This window comes from Octopus bimaculoides, chromosome 13, assembly GCF_046866305.1.
Source record: "Octopus bimaculoides isolate indiv1 chromosome 13, ASM4686630v1, whole genome shotgun sequence".
Lineage (NCBI taxonomy): Eukaryota > Metazoa > Mollusca > Cephalopoda > Octopoda > Octopodidae > Octopus > Octopus bimaculoides.
Genome location: NC_142940.1, coordinates 17,248,605 through 17,266,295, shown reverse-complemented (window position 1 = coordinate 17,266,295; position 17,691 = coordinate 17,248,605). Strand labels below are relative to the sequence as shown.

At 37.0% G+C, this 17,691-nt stretch overlaps 1 protein-coding gene across 6 annotated transcripts in view; it reads right to left on the bottom strand.

The window, feature by feature from the left end:
• The window catches only part of LOC106881088 (uncharacterized), a 925,009-nt gene that overhangs the window by 211,224 nt on the left and 696,094 nt on the right, over nt 1-17,691 (bottom strand). For all 6 annotated transcript variants that reach the window (XM_089361538.1, XM_089361539.1, XM_052972352.2 and 3 more), the window contains 7 exons: nt 15,959-16,050; nt 15,010-15,229; nt 11,940-12,112; nt 11,206-11,419; nt 9,377-9,532; nt 2,094-2,249; nt 991-1,075 (listed from right to left, as the gene is read on the bottom strand). In XM_089361538.1, the coding sequence (XP_089217664.1) occupies nt 991-1,075; nt 2,094-2,249; nt 9,377-9,532; nt 11,206-11,419; nt 11,940-12,112; nt 15,010-15,229; nt 15,959-16,050 (1,096 nt within the window). The remainder of the gene's footprint in view (nt 1-990; nt 1,076-2,093; nt 2,250-9,376; nt 9,533-11,205; nt 11,420-11,939; nt 12,113-15,009; nt 15,230-15,958; nt 16,051-17,691) is intronic.

The following is a 17,691-nucleotide window of genomic DNA, read 5'->3' as shown; positions in this document are numbered from 1 at the left end:
GGTTAACATAGCTATACTAAAACCATACCCATTTCTTCAGATATTACATGATATTATACCATATCATATTATATATGATATGAACCATAGGAATGGTTGTGTGGTAAGTAGCTTGCTTACCAACCACATGGTTCCAGGTTCAGTTCCCCTGTGTGGCACCTTAGGCAAGTATCTTCTACTCTTCTACTATAACCTCAGGCCGACGAAAGCTTTGTGAGTGGATTTGGGAGACGGAAACTGAAAGAAGCCCGTCATATATATATATATATGTGTGTGTGTGTGTGTGTGTGTGTGTGTGCGTGTATGTGTTTGAGTGCTTGCCCCCCGCAACATTGCTTGACAACTGATGCTGGTATGTTTACGTCCCCGTAACTTAGCAGTTCAGCAAAAGAGCCCGATAGAATAAGTAGTGGGCTTACAAAGAATAAATTCTGGGGTCGATTTGCTCAACTAAAGCATGGTCAAATGACTCCATGGTCAAATGACTGAAACAAGTAGAAGAATATCAACATGTACATAAGCACAACCTACCCTCTTTTCATTTCATTATTTTAAATTTATATTCCTAACAAATGTATGAGTGTACCTTTATATATATATATATATATATATATATATAAATACACACACACATACACACACAATGGATCCCAGTGAATGAGTAAAATGATGTACATTTGTCACAAACGTGATAAAGCTTTTCCTCTTGCAACAAACGGGAAAAGGAAAGAACAGTAGGGTTTGCAGTGTGCGTGCAAGTGAGTAAAAGTGAAAACAGCAAAGGAGAAGTGTGGATGTCGAACATGTAAACGTGTAATGGGAAATATAAACGTAATGACACCACCACAGAATTAACATATTAAGAGGGTATTGACAAATCTTCTGAATGGACACATCGACAAGAGAGCATTATCAGCAGTAGCAACAACAACAACAGAAGGAAAAGAAGACGAAGAAGAAGAAGAAGAAGAAGCAAGACAAAGTATTTACCTGACTGCACATATGCAGCTGAGAATGAGGCAGATTAAGATAATGATTGAGATAATGATGGCAGCAATAGCTTCAGAAGTGAGCTCTGTAAAGAGAAAGCAATGGAAATGGGGAGTGAATGCAAGTTGATAACAATATAACATGATGGGTGAAAAAGTAGTTTAAGTAATCAGCCACACACACACACACACACATGCTCGATATTTGGCCAACAACTGACGAGGAGTTGAGCTTGTCTGCATCATTGTAAGAATACAAAAACGTACACACATATGCAATCATATATAACAGTTTTCACAGTTTTTACCAACCAGATCTATTTTTGCTAACCAGATCTATTTGCCAACCAGATCTTTTGTTAGCCTGGGGTTATAGTTAAAAGGCGCTTGTCCAAAGTGTCACACCATAGGACTGAACCTGAAACCATGTGGTTGGAAAGTAAACTTCTTAACCACACGGCCATGTCTGTGCCTATAAGAGCAATGCTTACAGCACTTAGGTTTCCCAAGCAGCCTCTCACCTAAGAATTAATAGGCAGTTTGTCATGTGTGATACTTTATATTTTTGCTTGGTCTTCCATATATACACGTAATATTACATTCCAGTTATAGCTTTTACTTGGACTATGTATTTGGGTGTCGACATGGCTAGTGATGGATACAAACAATGAAGTGCAGTAAATAAAATATTGATGATGATGATGATGAGGATATTAACTGTAGGCCAATTAACTCTGATCAAATGGATCTAAAATAAGAGATATTTCAGCCTTGGTTTTCGCATTTTCAAGGGGTGTGTAAGACAATCATTATGTAATGTGTTTATCTGTTCTTAAGATGGTAGTGTGCAATTTGAGGGATATATGGTTACTATTTTTAGCATGCTCTGTAACCGCATAGAGGTTTTTCTCTATGCTTGATGATGCTTAAAGCATAGATCTTATAAAAGGGTTGGTTGGTGGTCAGTCTGAAAACTGGAAAGCGATGATAGTTGGGTTCTTAGTTGAATGAAGACAGAAGTGAGGAAGTCAATGATGACGAAGATGATGATGATGATGAGATAAAGATAATTATATGTGTAAAAAAAATTTAAAGAATATTTACTGTCGTTAACAACCACGCTGAATATGGGTAAACTCACTGGCCCCTCACCAGCAGGAGACACAGCTTGCATCCAGACTCGATACTGAAGCCCAGGGGTAAGATCCGTTAGGATGTAACTGGTATCATTGCCTCTGACATGGGCCACACTAGCAGGACCTTCAATAGAAAAAAAAAATAATAATAAACAAACATGAAACAATAAGTCAAGAAATAATAAAGAATAAAAGACCCTGTAGCATTGTTGTTTAAATCCTGTATCTTTTATCTTTGATTTGTTTCAGTCATTAGACAGTGGCCATACTGGGGCACAGCTTTGAAGAATTTTACTCAAATAAATTAATCCCAATACTCATTTTCTTTTAAAGCCGAGTACTTATTCCACAGGTCTCCTTTGCCAAATTGCTAGCTTATAGGGATGTAAACACACTAACACTGGTTGTGAGCAAAAAAAAAAGAGAAAAAAAAAAGAAAAAGAATGTATTCTTTCTGACTGGCACTGATATTCACTCAAACTCTTAACATCAAAAATACAATGATTGGTTGATTGGAAACTTATGACTCAGAAACTTACATAAAAACAAACAAACGAGATCATTGAAGATGCTGCTGCTGCTACTGATGATCATCATCATCCATTTAATGTCATATATTGAGCCCTTTTGATTTAACCCTTTTCACCCTCTAGTTTTTTTTTCCTGATTCAAACCCACCTAACATCATAATTTTATCTCAGAGCTATGTTCCAAACACCAGTATACCAAATAAACAGTCTTCTTCCTCCTCATTTAACGTCTATTTTTCTTTTTCCACGCTTGCTTAGGTCAGACAGAATTTGTTGAGGGAAATGTTCTACAACCAGATGCCCTTCCTGTCACCAACACTCACCTGTGTCTAAGCAAGGTAATATTTCTCCATGACCAGATATGTTTTCTATGGAAGACTGGAAATGAACACTACTTGTATGATGGTGATGTTCATTTACAACTATAATGGCAACACGAGTACACACACACACATGATGGGTTTCTTTCAGTTTCTGTCTACCAAATCCACTCACAAGGCTTTGGTAGAACTAGGGTTACAAGACAAGATGTTTACCCAAAGTGCCACACAGTGAGACTGAACCCAAGACCATATGGTCAGGAAGCAAGTTTCTTAACCACACAACCACGCCTATGCCTAATCTATGTCTGAACCTATATGCAATTAGTTTATTCTACTGTCAAAAATTAATATAGTCCTATATGCACAATGTCTAAAACAAGGAAAAGACAGCTTGGTCACATCTGGAACACCTTTGAACACAGAATAGCTTGATCAGGGATAAACTGGTGTTAAACAACAACAATAACAACCACCATCACCACTAAAGACTATCAAATTAAAAAAAAAACCATTTGGTCCAAGAATCAATGAAAACATCTTGAATTACATGATTACATACAGAGTGTAAAAACGTCAAATATTACACACACACATATCCACAGACAAACACACAAACATACAATGTATGGTTTTAGAAGCAAGTACACACATATATTGATATGAACATTATATATATATGAGAGAGAGAGAAAGAGAGATGTAATTTGATGTATATTTGATAAAAGGAAAAAAGATAGTAATCTTGTAGGTTGCCATTCCCATAAATGTTCTGCTTCAGTATATTTAGTTATAAAACTTATTTCTCTCTCCAATTATATTTTCTTTCATCTTAGATCTAATGAGGCTTAACATAGCTAGAATAGGTTTACTTTTCAATCACTGAAGAAGAGGCAATTTGAATATTTTCATGAAAATTATGTATGGATGTATGTCCAAGTGTGTGCATGCACATGTGTGTGTGTGTGTGTGTGTGTGTGTGTGTGTGTGTAAAATTAGAAATTGTGAAAGGTGAAGAGTATGGAGAAAGAAAAAGAATGAGAGGGGGTGACTAGTGATGAATATAGCTAAAGAAAAGGAAAGAAGAGCATACATACAACATACATACACATACATGCATATAACATCTGTCTACCAATTTCTCTCTCTCTCTCAATACACACACACACATATATATATATATATATATATATATATATATATATATATATATACAAACACATATATACAGATATAGTATTAGTTATATATGTATATATACAAATAATACAATATTTTGTTTATATTATATATGTAATATATATATTATATATATTATATATTATATTATGTATGTGTATATATGCGTGTGTACATGTGTACATACATATATATGTATGTATGTATGTATGTATGTGTGTATACATATATATATATACATATATATATATATATCAAGAGAGAGATAGAGATAAAAGGTTAATGGTGTTACTGGCAGACACACACACACAACACCACACTCAATGCATTAAGTGACCATATGAAAAGAGCAGATATACCTAAGCTCATCTCATAACCCAACACCGTATGAAAGAAAACACTAATTGATATTTTGTTTGTCTATCTATCATGCACAGCACAGCTCTTATTGTTACACAGTACATTTGAGTTATAATTGCATTTTGATGTCTATACATTGAACTTTTAGTTTAGAAATGAAAATTGGAGACGAAACAGGAAGTGGTGTGATTCTCTAGTTGCCAGGAGTGTATAGTGATTTTATATATATATATATATATATATATATATATATATATGTATATGTAAATATTTATCCATACACACAGAACAAAACCTTCGTGAACTAGAAACCCCTGAACAAGTATTACTCTAATTAGAATTATAATCTCAATGAAGAACACACATGCAATATCAAGGTATGGCATAATATATATAACAAAACCAACATAAACCATCATCATCTTTGTGTTAACGTTTGCATTTCCATGCTTGCATGGGTCAGGAGAAATTCAGTGAGGCAGATTTTTTCATGGCTGGATACCTTACCTGTCACCGAACCATTACCTATTTCCAAATAAGGTAATTTTTTTTTTTTGACCTGATATATTTTGAGAAAAGATAGGAAACAAACAATATCACTTGTATTATGAGACTATTATGGGTTTCCATACAATTCTCATCTCCCACATTTCAATTGCAAGCTATTAGTGAACCTGGTGCTAAGCTGAAGATGTACTGATAGCATTATTTTATCCATTTCTCTGCTAACAATATGATTGCTTCATCAAACTCCAGTGCTGTTACTCACTCGGAATCTGTACTTGCGTTCCTTACCCTTGGATGTGCAAGGTCTGGTTGAGTGTCTCTCCCTCTTACTGCATAGTTCACATCTACTAGCTTCTGTCCTAACATTTCTCCAGATCTGCTTTTCATCATATCAATCATATATATATATATATATATATATATATATAATCATCATGAAATAAACTATTTTTGACAGTCGATCTTGAAGTAGCTAATGCTACAATAGTACGTAGACTACTGGGCTAAAGAAACCCTTGGATGGAAAAAAGAATACAGTTCTATATTTCTGAGATGAGGAATTTATATATCATTTATTGGTTAGAGTAGTGTCCTCATCTTGATTATTGTTTTCACTACATTTCGGCTCTGAATGCTTCAGCCTTAGTGCCTTGTCTGAGATTGACTAATACATAGTACAGCACCTCAGAATTATAGAATTGTATTATCCAGTCAGAATGGTGCTGATATAAGACATCAATGGAGATTTATAAGCCTTAAAAATTCCAACTGACACTGTTTATAGGCATAGCATAGCGGATGAAGGTGTTGAAATGCAGTGCGATTACCTAGAGGATCTGAGTTCAATCCCAAGCAAGGTACTAAGGTGAATCAGAAAACACCTGAAGAAGGCTGGAGCATACACAGCCAAAACATAATGAAAACAACAAACAAGATGAGACACCACCTCAACTAAAACATAGCATGAAAAAACGGTTTCTAAATTCTAAATAAAAATAATAATTCTAAATTCTTATAAATAATACATGCTATTATTTATAGCTTAATGTGAAGGTGCATGGCTCAGTGGTTAGAGCATTGAGATCACAATCGTGAGGTTGTGAGTTCAATTCTTGGACCGGGCTGCGTATTGTGTTCTTGAGCAAGACATTTTATTTCACATTGCTCCTGTTAACTCAGCTGTAGAAATGAGTTGCGGCACCTGGATAACATCGGTGGTGTGGAGAGGGGAGGCTGGTATGCATGGGCGACTGCTGGCCTTCCACAAAACAACCTTGCCTGGACTTGTGCCTTGGAGAGTAACTTTCAAGGTGCAATCCCATGGTCATTCAAGACCAAAGGGGGTCTCCTCCTCATGTACTTAAAGATTCACTGTTAAGAATAATCTACTCCACATTCATATTATTAAAGCACTAAAGTTAAAATCTGGTCATAGATTGACCAATGGTTTCACATCCATGAAAGCTGCAGCTTTGTGGACAGCTCATCAGGCTCTATACAAAGACTATATATATATATGTGTGTGTGTGTGTGTGTTTATGTGTGTAAACATACACATATGAATATGCATGTATATACACTCACATACATTTGTGTATGTGTCGTGTAAATTTAGTTACTCTTTAAAAGAGAAGTAACTCAAAGCAAACCTATCTTTCAACAAAATAAGTACCATACTTAGTGCTACTAGTTGATACAATCAAACTAAAATCCTTGAAAGTGGAGCACAAGAACGGCTGCAGTCCAGAGAGTGAAACTGATAAAATATTAAAAGAATATGGACACAGACAGAGGAGAAATTGGTGCAGATAGACAACAGAGGGGTGTGAATTTGATGTTCGGTTCACATTGTTTTTTTTGTTGTTATGGGGAATAGAGAACAGATGAGTAATAAAAGACAGATGTAAACCATCTAAACTTCTTCTGCCCCCATCCCACCCAAAAATAACTATTAATCATCATCATTATCACCATCATTATGACAATCATCACAATTGTGTTGTTGCTGCTGTCGTCGTCATCATTATCATATCTGTATGCCAATTATTTCACTGTGTTCCAAAGCTGGGTTAATCTGGCCAACAATGCTTTTGAACCATCCCAACTACATTTACCAACAGCCATTAGCAAATTGATTCTATAATGAGTTTGGTAATTTTGTTTTGTTAATCAGAGCATGAAGAACAGAGTGCAGTAACTCTTAATAAGCAGTATTGTATGTAAGCTATATACTAAAATTACTTGGATTGCTAACAGCCTCTACTTCATGACTATAGATTCCCTTATTTTCATTTTCTATCGTCCCTCTCACCTCACCCTGTTCTCCCTTTCTTTGTCCTTTTTTCTAAGGGATTGTAGCACACACTTCTACAATATTTCTTGCTCTATCAGATAAAATCTATGCTTCATGCTCCATTTATTTCCAGCTGTTAATGTTGTTGTTTAGCCCAGGTCAGCTGTAATTGAGCAAATCTGTAATTAAAGGCATCCCAGCCATAACCATCTTTTACTTGTTTCATTCATTAGACAGCGGCCAAGCTGGGGTACCACCTTGAAGAATTTTTAGCCAGATAAATCAACCCCAGTGCTTATTTTTTGTTAAGCCTGATAAAATAGGATTCTACTGGTCTCTTTTACAATACTGCTAAGTTATGGGGATATAAACACACCAACACCAGTTGTCAAGAGGCAGATCAAGCAACTACTTAGCTATTAGGATTTCATTATTGCTGCCACCCCCATAATGTGTGACACTTTGAGAATGAACCAAAGTGGAAGCCTCTATGTGGTTATTCAACCTGCTAGAAAGAGCAGCAACCTCTTCAAATGACATCCTAATGTCTTTCCAAACACAGACACACAGATATATATACATATACAGATTTTGGCCAAAAAATGTACACATACTTCTGGAAAGGAAGGACAAATCTGCATAAATATTTAACTTGTATAAGTACCTCTATAAATATAGATACTTCTTTTGGTGTTTTAACAAAATAACATAACACAGAATAAATTGCAATTACACTGAATTAAAACATTCATACAGATTTGTTCCTTTCCTGAAGTGTGTATACATTTTTTTGGTGGACTCTGTATATGACGGGCTTCTTTCAGTTTCCTTTTACTGAATCCACTCACAGGGCTTTGGCTGGCACGAGGCTATAGTAGAAGACATTCACCCAAAGTGCCATGCAGTGAAACTATTTTTTGCAAACATACTGTGTCTTGAATAATGTTTATCCTATGTATTCTTCTGCTTTTATTTCATGGTGGTAGGGAGTGTCATTTGAGAGAGGCTTCACTGCTATTTTTAGCAGATCAAGCAACCATGAGGAGGCCTTCTAACATTTAGCTATTAGGATTTCATTATTGCTGCCACCCCGCATAATGGGTGACACTTTGAGAATGAGACAAAGAGAAAGCTGTTACTCAGCCTGCTAGAAATAGCAGCAACATCCTCAAATGATGTCTTAATGTCTCAGAAAGAAGAGGCATAATTCTGTCTCTTTCCTTTCTGAGTTCAAATCCTGCCATGATCAGATTTGTCTTCCATTCTTCCAGGGTAAATAAAATAACATCTGAGTACAGAATTGGCTCAAACTTATGGCCTTGTGCTAAAGGTAAAAATAATTGTTATAACTTTAATTATGACATCTTCCCCTGAATGAGACGCCAGCCTGTCACAGCTATTGCTGGTACTCATTTACAGATGAGTGGACTGGAGTAACGTGAAATGAAGTATTTTGATCATCAACACAATGTACGATCCAGTCTAGGAATTGAAATCACAATCTTATGATCATAAGTGCAACACCTGTCACTAGATCATGTGCTTTTATATTGTTGTTGGCACTCTGTTGCTTATGACGTCGAGGGTTCCAGTTGATCCGATCAACGGAACAGCCTGCTTGTGAAATTAACGTGCAAGTGGCTGAGCACTCCACAGACTCGTGTGCCCTTAACGTACTTCTCGGGGATATTCAGCGTGACACAGTGTGACAAGGCCGACCCTTTGAATTACAGGCACAACAGAAACAGGAAGTAAGAGTGAGAGAAAGTTGTGGTGAAAGAGTACAGCAGGGTTCACCACCATCCCCTGAGGTCCTAAAGGTATTATGCTTAAAATTAACATGGGGGTAGCTTTGGCTGGAACACGACTGCTCATGGATCTACTCAATCTTGGGCCGACTTGTTGCTAAACTACAACAAACAACCACAACAATATTAAATTTGCTTAAAGAAAGATTCAATAATTGATTATGGACCCTCTCACCCCACCCCCATCCCTGCATTTTAAAAACAAATGTTTAATGCGAAGAAAGCAAGGGGACTAAGAAAGCAGAGTCACTTACCATGACAAGTTTTCGAAGAGTTTATAGGGCAATAATGAATGAGATACTCAATAATCTGAGTTGGAGATTCTTCACATTTCATTGCGTCCCAGTTTATCAGTAAAGATTTATCTGTGATATCACCAAAGTTCATGCCTGAAGGAGCTTCAAGAGGTTCTGAAGTTGTAACAGAAAAACATGTATGAATAATTATAATTGGTTGATCAAATACACTATAATCAATTAACATAATTAATTGATTGTATAACATAGGTCTTACAAAGATATTGTTATATAAAATAGTTGGGTAAAGATGTGTATATCATATTGTAGCAAGTTGATAAATTATAGTTGCAGTGTGCAAGTGTTTGTCTTTGTGCTAAGATGTTTGTTTCCTATCCACAAGTTCCTAGGTTCAGTCCCACTGTGTGGAACCTTGGGCAAGCGTCTTCTGCAACAGCTCTGGGCTGACCAAAGCTTTGAGTGGATTTGGTAGATACAAACTGAAAAAAGGCTATCATGTGTGTGTGAGTGTGCACATGCCTGTATGTATATATATAAGAATATGTATGTGTATGTTTTTGTCTCCTTGCCTTGATGTAGTAGTTGCAAAATGATTGTCACAGTTATACAAGCAGTGTCATTCCTTAACAAAATTCTGTTTGGTCATGGGAAAACATTATCTTGCTTAGAAATAGGTGAGGGTTGGTGGATTTATATATATATATCTTTTATCTTTTTACCTATTTTGGTCATTTGAATGCAGCCATGCTGGGGCACCGCTTTGAAGGGGTTTAGCCCAACAAATTAACCGTGGGACTTATTTTTTGAAGCCTAATGCTTATTCGGTCGGACTCTTTTGCCGAAACGCTAAGTTACAGAGATGTAAACACACTAACACCAGCTGTCAAGCAATTGTGGGGGACAAACAAACACACAAATATATATATACATATATACACAACGGGCTTCTTTCAGTTTCCGTCTACCAAATCTCACAAGGCTTTAGTCAACCTGAGGCTATAGTAGAAGACACTTACCCAAGGTGCCATGCATTGAGACTGAACCCAACACCATGTGGTTGTGAAGCAAGATTTTTACCACACAGCCACGCCTGAGCCTACTATATATTCACATATATATATATATACACACACACACACATAAAATGTTTGTATGTACATTACAGCAAAACAGTGCATCGAGTTGCGTCCCTTTACATCGGCGAGTACTTTAGTGATTTGATGAAACCAGAAACCAGAATGAAATTAACACTAGGCTGTCGACAGAAAAAAAAAATCATCTAATGCGAAATTTCATTAAGGCCACAGTCACAAGACTTGTGGTCCTAAAAGAACACAAGACTAAAATGTAAAGATTAAAAAATAAAATAAGTTGAAATTGGAAAATTAAGTTATTCAGTAAATAGTTTGCTGAGTTCTTTCCCTTTATAACCTGAGTATCGCACGCACTTACACACGCGCACGTATACGACGTTCTTCTCTCAGTTTCTGTCTACCAAATCTACTCACAAGTCTTTGTCGGCCCGGCTGTAGTTGTACAAAGCTCCCTTCCACGCAGTGGGATCGAACCTAAAAGCATGCAGTTAAGAAGCACACTCCTTAACCACACAGCCACGCCTATAAAGGACATTCCAGCAACGATCACTGTCATTTTCAGGGCATATGCGCTCAGTATCACATTATCCTATACCCACCCCTTCTTATAAGGGTGTAATCTGAAGGTGTAATTGCACTCCTATTATGGTACGAAATGTCAAAAAGGCTGAGCTCTCAGATTTACAAGTATAATATGACTTACAGAGATAGAAAAAAAAGGGATCAACTTACTCCAGTCTTTTCTGAATATGCACGGAGCCCAAACCAAGCTACTGCTAATATTCTTCCCATAATCAGTTCTACTACCGTCTTCTAGTCTTGGTTCTACATCTGCAAACGTGGCTTTGGTTGCAAGTCCAAAGATTAAATTCTTCATAAAACGACCTTTAACCTTCATGGAATGTTCAAGTGTGGAATTTGGTAAATGAATCCATTGTGGATCGTCCTATGAAATAATAATAATAATAGCAACAACAACAATTTCTTTTATTAGCCACAAGGGCATAGATGAGGGGGACATCACAAGGACAGACAACAACTTGTGTGGGGATTTACATAAAAGACGGGGAGGAAGAAATGGAAAAATTGGTGAAATGACATAATATTATACAAAGTATAAGATACTAGAGTCCTCCTATTACAGGAGACACTCCAGCTAGGGCCAGTCGAGGTACTAGACAGATTCATGTTTACTCTGACCATGCTCTCCAATCTATAGGTGCATGCTTAGAGTAGGACCATTCACCCATCTTTTCACAAATTCACAGGAAGGGAGCACTTCCCTCTTAATCTCTGCAATTTCCTTTCTAAGGGGAACTTAAAAAGGTCAATGAGGGATTGACCAAAGATGAAAGGAGTCTTTCCTCAATCCTTTCAGTCACATCCACCACACAACCCATCTGAGATACAACTGAAACTAAAAATCTTTTTCTTTACAAATAGAATTTATAAATTCAGTAACTTACTTCACAGTTATAAATAATGTTTGATGACTTATGGCACCACATGAGCAAGTATCTCCAAGATTTGAGTCCTTTTACATCTATTGATGGCCTTCCCCAGCTCAATGTTAAATTATATAAACTTGTCCCTTTAATTGGTAGAGTTTCAGCAGTGAAATTTACGGGTTGTCCAGGTCCTGTGGAAAGAAAATAAAAGTTGTTAGGTTAGTACCCCAGTTGTTGTTGGCACTCTGTCGCTTACGACATCGAGGGTTCCAGTTGATCTAATCAACGGAACACCCTGCTCGTGAAATTAACATGCAAGTGACTGAGCACTCCACAGACACGTGTACCCTTAACGTAGTTCTCGGGGATATTCAGCGTGACACAGTGTGACAAGGCTGACCCTTTGAATTACAGGCACAACAGAAACAGGAAGTAAGAGTGAGAGAAAGTTGTGGTGGAAGAGTACAGCAGGGTTCGCCACCATCCCCTGCCGGAGCCTCATGGAGCTTTAGGTGTTTTCGCTCAATAAACGCTCACAACGCCTGGACTGGGAATCGAAACCACGATCCTATGACCGTGAGTCCGCTGCCCTAACCACTGGGCCACTGCGCCTCCACAAGGTAAGTACTCCAAGGTAGACTTATATGCAAATAATAAAGAAAAACAAATTTTTTCAAAGAATACATAAAAATGCATAAAAAGAAACAAAATAGAGTATGTAAAGATATGTGATAATTATAAGTGGATACTGTATTTTTGATTGAGGTTGTTACCGGTAGCATGCTCTTCAAATGTTGGGCCTCATGGAGGCAATGATAAGTGACTAAGGGCTTTGGCAATATGCTGTGTTTGAGAAGACTCGTCAAGCCAAGTGAAATCATAGTCGTGGCCATTACTAGTGTCATGTAAATGGCATCCGTGCTGGTAGCACATAAAAAGCACCCATTACCCTCTTGGAGTGGTTGTCATTAGGAATAGTATCCAGCTGTAGAAACCATGCCAAATCAAGACTGCAATCTGGTGCAGCCCTGCGGCTTCCCAGTTCCAGTCAAACCCATGCCAGCATAGAAAGCAGAAGTTAAATGACAATGACGATGATGATGATGGGAAGTCTTTTTATGTGAATGAAAAAAAAAATAAACAAAAAATAAAACAAACAAAATTTCTGTTTTGACTTTGACTTTACATACACTGTCTGACATATAAAATACTGCCACACCTATTACATGATCAAGACTTGCACTGTATCTAAGTTACATATACGGTGTAATTTATTGGGTAGTACTACAAGTATAGCCAGGAAATATAAGTGGAAGGAGGCTGCAAAAAAGAGAAAGACTGAAGAAGATGAGGGGAGAAGTATTGAGATCTGGTTACAGGATGCTGGACCTCATGGAAAAAAAAATGCCGAGGGATTAGAACAAGTGATGAGAGACTGTGCTGAAATATACCAGTCCAACTGATGTCAGCATAGAAAAGCAGACATGATGATGATGATGATGATGATGAGGAGGAGGAGGAGGAGGATACGCCACATTCATGTCAACATGGTAAAAAAAATAAACATTAAAAATGATATTGGTGGTGGTGGTGATGGTGAGGGTGGTAGGAATAATGATGATAGTGACAATGGTGACCATGATGGGTAAAGCTTGTTACGGATTTAGTTCGTTTGTGTTAATAATGTAGTTGTAATCAAGGCAACAAGCTGGCTGAAATGTTAGCACATCAAAAGAAATGCTTAGCAGTGTTTCTTCTGTCTCTTTCCAACCTCAGCCTAAATCTTGCCACAGGTTGGTATAGATAAACCATGCAGTGGAGGTTTAATCAGTGTGTTCACACAATGTACTTCAAGAGACTACTAAATGCTCTCTCCGACTACTACCGACCACTACACTTTATAAGAGTTCGGCTAGTCCATTCTTCTGATCGACCAGGGGTGTCAATGACTCTCGCCACAACATCAACTTTGCCTTTCATCCTTTAGAGGCAGATGAAATAAAGTACCAGTCAAATATTGGAGGCTGATGTAAACGACTTGATTCTTCTCCTTAAAACTGCTGGCCTTGTGTCAAAATTAGAAAGAATTGTAGTGGTTCTGACCAAGTTGTCACACACTTACAAACAAATGTGAATGATACTGCTAATGATAGGTACATAATGCAATTTAGATAGTGAAGATGGTGATAAAAATGGCAGCTAAACATATGTGCCTGGTGATTATAAATGGCAGCAGTAATAGTGGAAAAGATTTCAGACTTTAAGGGATTTATGGTTGTTTAGAGAAATACCTGTGGGAATGAGGAGAATGGATGGAGGATTATAACAAAGGGTTAATGGTAAATATAAGAAATAGTGGAATCAGTGACATCACAAGGGTTTATAGCTTGGATACAATGACCACATATAAACGTGTGCATGGATGCATGTATGCAGTTATGAATATATGAATTTATAGTTTATAGATGAGAGACAGATATTCTCCATATAGGATACACTTCGCAGTGCTCAAGAGATTTAAACTTGAGCAAGTAGGAGTAAAGGTAAGGACATTAATCAATGTAAGGATAGTAATCAATGAAATTCTAACTTAGTCTGATTTTCACATTTTATTATTTGCAATTTTTACAGCTTTACAATTTCACAATATTGAAATAAACCAGTACTTTCATGTGTTATGCAATCATCAGGTTTATGTAGTGACAGCTGTGTTCCACAATTGACAACTGTCAACTAGAGATATACAGGTAGAGAGTTAGTCTAGATAAGATGCAGTTTGGTTTTGTGCCAGGTAGAAGCACCATTGATGCTATATTTCTGGTAAGGCAACTGCAGGAGAAATATCTAGCCAGAGAAAGCCTTTGACAGGGTCCCCTGATCCCTTATCTGGTGGTCAATGTGGAAACTAGGGATAAATGGTTGGTGAGGGCTGTACAAGGATGCTACCAGTAAGGTCATAGACAGTTATTTTGAATTTTGGTGTCACTCCTACCAAGTAACACAGTGAGAGGAATCATTATTTAGTAAATTGAATATATCAGAATGTAGGTACTTCTCTCACAGAAGTCTAAGCTTGAAGTCAACTTACTTCCATCAACAGTTTCAATGAACAGAGTTGAGTATCCTGTAGAGAAATTAACGTCATTTCTGGCATAAAGACGTAATTCATAGGCTTTATCAGCTCTGAGGCAAATCATTGCAGAGGCAAGTCCTTGTCTCACTTCTACTTCCATCCAGTTCTCATGCTTTGGCCGGTACTGAATCAAGAAGCCTTGAGGTTTACCATATTGAAATCGAAGAGGAACTTTCTGAAAATTAAAAGAATGAAGAACTCAATATCAGTAAAGTGAAATAAAACATGTAAAAGTTAATAAGGTAATCTCTACGTGGCTGCATGCTTTCTTAGAAATGTTAGTCAAATCTCTGAATGTAAATTACATTCTACCATCTATAAAAAAAATAAAAGAAGGAAAGGAGTAAAAGTAGGGCACATCTGACAATAAAGCCCTAGATCAACGTTTCTCAACCAGGGTTCCACAAAATGTTCCTAGGGGTTCCACGAGAAAGAGTGAGATAAACTAATGCTAAATTCATGATCGTAATATATAAATATATATGACATTTACTACGTGAACTATGGGGAAAAAATATGAGAAAGGTATGGTATATAATTTTTTTGTACAAGGGTTATTATAAGGGTTACACAAGGGTAAAAAGGTTGAGAAACACTGCCCTAAATATATAAAAAAAACAGGATGATCATAGCAAAAACACCTTTGATAATAGGTCTGCTTGATCAGGACTGATCTGTGGCTAAATTGACTAAAAACATTTGGATATTGTACTCCAGCATAGTCATAGTCCAATGGCTGAAACCAATGATAAAATATTTAAGTTAAGAATCTTTCATGTTTTTTTGAGTTGGAAATATCATCAGAGTCAACTTTGATTTTCATATATAAAGTTTGAGTCAAATCTAGATTTAAATTCATTATAACACCTGTCAACATAGATAACTTATACAATAGGTAACATACTTTCCAATACAGTATAACTTGAGAACAGTGTTTGTTCGTCTGTTGGGCCATTCTGAAATAGGTACCGGGTATAGCGGGTGCTTTCTCAGGAACTGAAATAATTAAACAAAATATATCAATAAATAAATCAAAGAATTATCTCTGTAGTCATCATCATCATCATCATCATCATCATCTAATGTCTGCTCTCCATGCTGGCATGGGTGAGATGTTTTGACTGGAACTGATGAGCTACACCAGGTTCCAGTTTAGGTTTGTAATGGGTACTTTTACATGCCACTGGTACAGGTGCCATTTACATAACACTGGCAATGACCACGACTACAATTCATGGGTGCTATTTAAGGTACTATCAGCCAGGCAAACAACACTTTTGTATTCTTTCCTAGCCTCTGATGAAGAGCATAAGCTCAAAATCTTCATGAAACTATTCAGTCTTATTCAGACAAATCATCAAGTTGTTAAAGATGTTACGAATATGTTGTAGTGGTGAAAGAGTACAGCAGGGTTTGCCACCATCCCCTGCCGGAGACTCGTGGAGCTTTGAGGTATTTTTGCTCAATAAACACTTACAACGCCCGGTCTGGGAATCGAAACCGCGAACCTATGACTGCGAGTCCGCTGCCCTAACCACTGGGCCATTGCATCTCCACCATATATATATATATATATATATATATATATATATATATATATGAGTGGTTGGCGTTAGGAAGGGCATCCAGCTGTAGAAACTCTGCCAAATTAGATTGGAGCCTGGTGTTGCCATCCGGTTTCACCAGTCCTCAGTCAAATCGTCCAACCCATGCTAGCATGGAAAGCGGACGTTAAACGATGATGATGATGATATATATATATATATACATATATATACATATATATATACACACACACGCACACATATACATACATATGTGTGTGTATGTAGTAGTTGAGGTTTAGAGTAATTAATTCATTCATAAAAAAAATTAAAAAAATTCATTATACACTGCAGATATTACAAATACTTATAATAAACATTCTCATAAAAGACATTGAGAAACACAAAGCCATAGCAAAGCAAACATGGCAGTGTGACTGAAAAGTTAGAAAGCAGACATGGCAGTGTGACTGAAAAGTTTAACTGTGCAGAAGTCTGTCCAATGCATATGTGAATGTGTGTGCGTATGTGCATACACACACGGCAATTTGTTGGATAAATTATCTTGCAGTAATTGTTCAGAGTTTAAATACCACTGAGGACAACTTTATCTTTCATCCTGTTGGGCTTTTGGTGTTAATACAGTACCAGTCCTGCGTTGGGGACAATTCTTGTCCTACCCTTTTTCTGGAAGAAGATGAGCTGTGGTAAAGACTTCAACAGGAATGGGCTCCACCAGGTCTAAAAATGTCCAAGACATGCCAAATATCATGATGCCATCTCTCCAAATCCATTTGCTGTTCAAGACTGATTATACACATACATGCAAATATCTGTCTGTCAACCTTTCTCTTTCTCTCTCTCTCTAGATATATATATATATATTGTTCATTGCATTTATGTCTGCATTTTACAACCAGATGCTCTTCCTGTTGCCAACTCTTGTCCATTTTTCAAACGTGCATGTATGCGTGCATGCATGTGAGTTGCAAGGGATAGTAGAATCAAAGCATCAAAAATACCATGTGTTATTTTATTTGTGTGTTATGAGCCTTCACTCCAAAAGCAGACTTTGCCATTCGATAAATAGAAA